This window comes from Gastrolobium bilobum, unplaced genomic scaffold, assembly GCF_033153095.1.
Source record: "Gastrolobium bilobum isolate Gb01-03AN ecotype WA unplaced genomic scaffold, APGP_CSIRO_Gbil_v1 utg1559, whole genome shotgun sequence".
In the NCBI taxonomy this organism is placed as follows: domain Eukaryota; kingdom Viridiplantae; phylum Streptophyta; class Magnoliopsida; order Fabales; family Fabaceae; genus Gastrolobium; species Gastrolobium bilobum.
The window spans coordinates 171,556-178,642 of record NW_026898385.1 but is presented as its reverse complement, the minus strand read 5'-3'; the positions used below and the strand labels follow the sequence as shown (position 1 = coordinate 178,642).

The window sequence follows — 7,087 nt, the reverse complement described above, 5'->3', positions numbered from 1 at the left end:
TACATTTTCCTATCAAACTCACTTTCCAACCATTTTCCTATCAATTACATTTCCCTAGTATTCAAAAAATTTCTCCCCAACCAAACACTACCTTAAGTAATCGAATGAATGCAATTCAGTTGGTAATATAAATTGAGTAGGTGAGAAAAAATAAATCTAAATTCAGAGCTTTATTTATGACTAAGCCTGACTCAAAATTAATTCCCCGTAAGATACTCGTATTCGATTAAGCTATAGAGATAATTATGATTGGTATAAAAAAAAGTTTTTGTATTTTTTTATTTGACAATTTGGTAGCTAAAAAACTATCGTTTGGGGTTTGTTAAATGTTAGAGAGTAGAGTTGTAAATGAGTTAGTCGGCCTAAGAGAGGCTTTTGACTCAACTTATTACATATAGTCAAATATAATAGACTCAGGCTTTATAAAAAATCTATTTAAAAAGTAAGGCATAAATTTTCTTTTGCATGCTGGACTTATAAACCTAAATGCTGACCTATATTATATTATTTATTTTTAAACCAAATAAATAAATTATTATTTAAATAATTTTAAATAATAAATTAATATTAAATATTTTTTTTAATTATTAAATATCTAATAAATTTGAACAGATGAATAGACCTAGGTCAATTTTTTTTTTTTAAAAATATAAATCAAACAAAACTTATAATTGAAGCCTACGCAAAATTAATACACGAGTTCAATCCTAAAATATTTCTATATATTTAAGCCAAAGCCTATAGCCTATATACACCGGTCAGAGGTTACTTCGTCTCACTTAGCTGTAATTCTTGTGGCCAATTTGCCATCGTGACATCTTCATAGGTGGAGAATGGAGATGCTAGAATGCGCATAGGCGGAGGAACAATAAAAGTTATCTTCAAAAGACATATGGAGTTTAGGAACCCACAATAGTCGGAAGTACAAGGTTGTAACCACATCCAGCTTGTATCTTAGTCCTAGTGTTCTGGTCTCGTCAATGCAATTTTTCATTATTATTTTTTCTTTTTGAAAAAATAAAATAAAATAAGCACCGTTCTTTTCTCTCTAAAATCTCCATGTTCTTTCACTCGTGAGCTTTGGACGAGATCCCTTTCTCTCCCATTTCCATTTTCATTTCCGATCTCTCTCTCTCTCTCTCTCTCTCTCTTACCGTTTTGTTTTCGTTTGTTTTGCATTTTCTCTTTCAGAGATAGAATATCGTTTTTCGTGAGTGTTGCAAGAGATTCATCAATTGATCAAAATAAAATAAAATAGAAATTGAAAGTTGATGGCTGCTCCAACGGCAAGGGCTCGTGCCGATTACGATTACCTCATAAAGCTTCTCTTGATCGGCGACAGTGGTAAAGTGTTCTTATTATTTTATTTTATTTTTAGCGAAAATTTTGAAAATAAAAAAAAACACTTGTGATAAAGATAAATAGACAAGTAAAAACCGAATGTGATATTGGAATGGGGCTATTTTTCTTTATATCTCAAATCGTTGAGATTTTTGTTGTTTGACAAATGTAGGTCTATTTTTTTGAATTGGGATTTGTTGTAAATTGTGAAATGTTTGATCTTTTCATGATCTTGTTTGAGCGAGGATTTTAATCACTCTTTCTGTTATTGTAATGCAATTATGGTATCAAGAGGTTGAATTGCGAATTCGTCCTGATCTTAGTTTGACATTTTCTAGCAAATTTTTGTGGTTAACGTTTAAAGTTAAGTTTCTCTGCGATCCATTAATTATTTGTTTAATTCAAATTACTTTGCTTACTAAATGAGGCCTTCGATTTTTTTCCACTGAACAGAAGAAATATGGCATTAGTTGATGTTTCACAAAAGATTTGAAGTACTTTAACAGCAATTGTAGGAACCACGGTGGAATAGTTGTGTTGCTTTTGCGTATAAATATACCTGGATTTACCACAATTAACCTCTTCTGTTACTGTCTTTTGCAGGTGTTGGAAAAAGTTGCCTCCTCCTGCGTTTCTCTGATGGTTCATTCACTACTAGTTTCATCACAACCATAGGGTACATTTTTACAATTCTGGAGTAAAACTGCTGAATTTTTGTTTACCAGAAGTTTCTCTAACATCACAAGGTCTTCCTTCCTGATGCAGCATTGATTTTAAGATAAGAACCATTGAGCTTGATGGCAAACGGATCAAGCTCCAAATTTGGGATACTGCAGGTCAGGAGCGGTTTCGGACAATTACAACTGGTAAGGTTTATGATCCTTACAGGTACTATGATATTGATTTTGCGACACATGGAAACATGTTGCTTGGCAGTTGGCATGGTTTATGTAGTAGTGAAAAAAAGGAAGCAATAGTATAGAGAAAAATATAAACATAAAAGAAAATTAGAGAAAAGAACGACACGATAGAAAAAGGATGTAACCACTGACAAAAATACCATAATTCTTACTAAGGGTCATATCTGATGTGCCAGACTATGTAGGCAGTTCACATTTCAAGTTTAAAAGCAATAATTCTGAATTCCTAGGATTAAGACAAATACTGAATCCCCAAAATTATGTCCCATGCCGAAGCCTAAAATAGTCTACAGCTCCTTGTTTTGATTCCCATTGCTTCCACTGCCAACCTTGTAGAATTTATAGGCAAAAAAGTTTTTGGGAGGCAAGGAGCATCTTCCATTTGGAATTTTTATTTGAGTTAATGGTTGATTGTTATTGATGTAAAGATACTAGAACTAGTGAGCTGTTATTCAGTTTATTACGGCGACTCCTTTAGTATTGACGTGTCATGAGTTAAACTCCAGATATAAGTGTCCTTTGCCATTGTTTCATTCATGCTACCCTAAATTTCTTGTATCCTTGATTCTTTTTAAAATTTTGTGGAAGTGAGAGATTGAGAGTACTTGTCATTTAAGTTATTTTGTGAGATATATAGTTTCCTAAAATCTGTGTTTTTTGCAGCTTACTATCGTGGTGCTATGGGCATATTGCTAGTCTATGATGTTACAGATGAAGCTTCATTTAACAGTAAAGTTTCTAGCTGTTGCTTAAGTTTGAAATTTGCATACCAGTGCAAAATTCTTAAAAGTTAGAACTTTAAAGGTTTCTCCATCTGGAATATTCACCTAGCTTCTCTGTTAATTTCAGACATCAGGAATTGGATTCGCAACATTGAGCAACATGCTTCAGACAATGTTAACAAAATACTGGTGGGGAACAAAGCTGACATGGATGAAAGCAAAAGGGTATGTGATGGAACCCAGAAATTCACAGCAAGAATATCAACAATTAATAGTAAAATAACACTTCTATTAACAATACAGGAAATACAACGATGAAAATACATAAAAGATAAACCAAAGGTCTCAACTTACCCTCAAAGCCAAAGACCTAGGCCTTAAGAGATCCCTAGAGATCCTTTTCCCAATTCCCATTTCACTGAATACATGCATAACAGAAACATCACCCTAAACTTCTATATATACTAATCCTAACTTAAGATACCAATGGGCTTGGATTATATATTATAGGCCCATCGATACTCCCCTTCCGAAACTCACCTTGTCCTCAAGGTGAAGAAAAAGGATAAGTGATATGATAGAACTACCACCAAGATCTCATTGCTTGAAGCACCAAGACCACATTGGAAGCTTCAATTCTATTTTCTTTCCATGAAACTCACCCGTCAACTTCAACAAATTGCTGGAAGTGAGACCCACAATAATGAGGACGCTCAACCGAAGAGTCTTGCCGTCTTCCATGCCTTCACTGTTGCAAAATTGCTCTTCCCCTTCAAGCACAAGTTCGTCAATACCCACCCAAAATAATGTGGAGGTGCTGGTTTTGGTAGATTTGATCTGGTGACAAATGAGCATTGCTCTTGAAGCGTACATTTCTGCGTTTGTCATTTAGCTCCTCAGGTGAGAGTCACCTGAATCTTGCCCCACGACTGCCATTAATAGAGTTAGGATTGCCTCCTCCCCCAACAACATTTGGTTCATTTAATGCGCTGGCTTGTGTTCGAATTCCATCAGAATTAGAGTGACCCAAATTGTTTGAGTGACCCAGATTTTTGATTATTCCCTCTGTTTTGGGATGAGGAGCACGTGCCTGTTCCATCTGGCCCATTATGCTCATCTTTATTTTTAATATTGGGTCTTGTTGAGATATATAAAATCATTAATTTAGCCTCACCCAATAGCTTAAGCTTTTGGGTCGAATTGGTTCTTTACATGGTATCAGAGCCGGTGTACCGGGTTCGATTCTCGCCGCCTCCTACTTTCTTTCTAGTGGAATTTCTTTCTTCGCACAGGTAGGTGGACCTGCGCATTGTCCACCCTTCAAGCCCAGTGGGCTCTCGTGTAAGGGGGCGTGTTGAGATATATAAAACCATTAATTTTGCCTCACCCAATAGCTTAAGTTTTTGGGTTGAATTGGTTCTTTATAGGTCTCTCATACAAGTGGTAGCCTTGTTATGCAAAGCTGAATGTGTATTCACCCCAACAATCATCCCACTCCCGATGCCCAGAATCCCCATCATTGTTCCCAACCTCTCTCTCACTCTCCCTTTCTTCATCGTCGTTCCCAATGCCCGCACGTCTCTGCGCTGAAGACAACATTTCCACATGATGAAGACACAATTCTGATCTCACGATCGCCTTTTGTCCAACTTCTTTCTCTTCTTCTTCTTTGTTCTCTATTTCCTCTTCTTTTTCTGCACTTGTTGCATCTTCTACTTTGTTGCTGATTTCTTCTTCTTCTTTGCTGATTTCATCTCTTTCTTCTTCTACTTTGTTTTTATGAGCTTAGATATGCTCTTTCTCGTTCTTCGTCTTCTTGCGTTTCTTCCTCTTCTTTTTCTTCTTCTCTAGTTTCTTCTGCACCTTCAACTTCGTCCGATGCTTCATCACTGTGTCGATTTATTTCTTTCGCCTCTGTTGCTGCTTTTTCTTCTTCATCTACCACAAAAATCTCAGATAGATATTTATTTATAAATGCTCTGGTAAAATCCCACAATTTTGCATTAGGATTGAGACAATTCCAACACCTATACCAGTAGAGCGCACATCCTCTAAGCCCATGCAGAATTTCTGCCAATTGTTCATCTTCTTCATTTATTTGCTTTTCTTGAAAATGTTGTTCCATAGCAATTTTCAATCCCCAAGCGTCGTATCCCTCTCCTTAAAATTTTGGAACCATTATAAATCTGGATTCTTTTTTTTTTTTTTTTTTTTTTTCCAGATCTGGACCAGAAAGCACCCCCTAGATCGGAAGTTATCTGATACCAAATTGATGGAATCCAAAAATTCACAGCAAGAATAACAACAATTAACAGTAAAATAACACTTCTATTAACAACAATACTGGAAATACAGAAAAGATAAACCAAAGGTCTCAACTTACCCTCAAAGCCAAAGACCTGGGCCTTAAGAGATCCCTAAAGATCCTTTTCCCAATTCCTATTTCACTGAATACATGCATAACAGAAACATCACCCTAAACTTCTATATATACTAATCCTAGCTTAAGATACTAATGGGCTTGAATTATATATTATAGGCCCATCAGTATGCAAACTTTGTTGGCAATGTTTAATGAAAGCCTTGCTTTATTCATTTTTTCCCTCCTGCTCTCTCTCCCTTTTTGAGTGGGGTTACAAGAGCAAATTGAAGGGGTTACAAGAGCAAATTGAAGATCTTCTACCAAACACCAATTTGATTTTGAACAACAGAGTTGCAGAGCTAAATGCAAAGGAGCTTAAAAAATCAACCATTACTGTCATCAAATGTACTTCCTTCATTGTTATTCAAGTTTTACTGATGGTTGAATTGCATCGTTACGGATGTTAGAGAAACCATGTTATGTGAATGAATGGCACATTTTTTGTTAGCGGGAGAGGGAGGTTTGAAGGGGGTTGAGTTTCGATTTGATACCATCAATTGAATTAGTAAATCTGGGAGCATCCTCTCTCTTATCTATGTATACATACCTGCACTTCCGATTTGTGATGTTTGTGATCATATGTATGCCTTTGTTTTTTTTTTTAGGCTGTGCCAAAGTCCAAGGGCCAAGCACTAGCTGATGAGTATGGAATCAAATTCTTTGAAACTGTAAGTGGTGTATACTTGAGAATGTGAAAACTCACTGAACTTTTATGTTAGTATTATGCTCATGCAATATATGCTATTGCAGAGTGCAAAGACAAATCTAAATGTGGAGGAAGTTTTCTTCTCAATAGCAAGAGATATAAAACAAAGGCTTGCTGACACTGACTCTAAGGCAGAGGTATTTGAACTTCCTCTCACTAGTTTAATGTGTTAATACTATAGTTCCTCTCCTTCAAACCTCTTCTCTCCCTCTCACAAATTCAATTTCTCATGATATTTTCATTGCAGCCATCAACAATCAAAATCAACCAAAATCAGGCAGCGGGAGCTGGGGAGGCTGCACAAAAATCCGCATGTTGTGGTTGAGGACAAATTTTAGAAATTGGAGGCAACAATGCAGTCCAAGAACAAGATTGAAGGAACAAATTAATTGTATGATGATCATGATGCTGAATTGTGCTTAACGTTTTTGAGGTGTCATTCTTTATAAATTTTAGGTGTGATAAGTAGTTTCTGACTTTTCAACAAGTGATATTAAATCCAAAACTAGATGTGATTGTGGCGAATGCATGTCTAACCGTTCCTTACTTTGTTTGGTTGGGTCGTGAGATCCATTGAATATTGATTTTTTATTTTCTTTTACTGTATAAATGCGCTGATGGCTTGTGGATTGGAGTAAATACACATTTCGAAATCGGGTTCTCTGCCTATTTGCAATACGGGGAATTTATACAATACAGCCTGTATAATCAATTACTTAACATAAAGTTAAAGTTGATATAAAAAAATATGAAGCCTAATAAAAAAAAATCAGGCGTAATACCTACGGATAGAAAATTAGTACTCTTGCGTCGTGACTCACCTTCCTTCAAAATGCGTAATAATGCTGCCTAAGGGTTTTTTTTTATTCTTTTGCTCCTTCATTAATTAATTAATAACTATTTTGTTCCTTATTCAAAATTATCTATCAATCTGCTCCTTCTTAATCGATTAACTTGAAAATTTAATCGATTAAAT

At 35.5% G+C, this 7,087-nt stretch overlaps 1 protein-coding gene across 2 annotated transcripts; it reads left to right on the top strand.

Moving 5' to 3' along the window:
- The first annotated feature begins 767 nt into the window (after positions 1-767).
- On the top strand, positions 768-6,707 carry LOC133315577 (ras-related protein RABE1c-like). Of its 2 annotated transcripts, XM_061517217.1 has the most exons (9): positions 768-929; positions 1,192-1,344; positions 1,945-2,017; positions 2,107-2,207; positions 2,925-2,990; positions 3,111-3,208; positions 6,011-6,073; positions 6,156-6,248; positions 6,359-6,706. In XM_061517217.1, the coding sequence occupies exons 2-9, from the start codon at positions 1,272-1,274 to the stop codon at positions 6,434-6,436; spliced, it is 645 nt and encodes a 214-aa protein (XP_061373201.1). In that variant the 5' UTR covers positions 768-929; positions 1,192-1,271; the 3' UTR covers positions 6,437-6,706. The 2 variants fall into 2 exon arrangements, with proteins under 2 accessions (XP_061373201.1, XP_061373202.1); XM_061517218.1 differs by lacking the exon at positions 768-929 and having other exon boundaries at positions 1,021-1,344; positions 6,359-6,707.
- The last annotated feature ends 380 nt before the right edge of the window (positions 6,708-7,087 follow it).

Coding starts and splice junctions, on each gene's coding strand:
- LOC133315577 (XM_061517218.1), top strand. CDS start 1,272: ATGGCTGCTCCAACGGCAAGGGCTCGTGCCGATTACGATTACCTCATA. Junction 6,074..6,155: donor GAATCAAATTCTTTGAAACT/GTAAGTGGTGTA, acceptor ATGCTATTGCAG/AGTGCAAAGACAAATCTAAA. Junction 6,249..6,358: donor ACACTGACTCTAAGGCAGAG/GTATTTGAACTT, acceptor TTTTCATTGCAG/CCATCAACAATCAAAATCAA.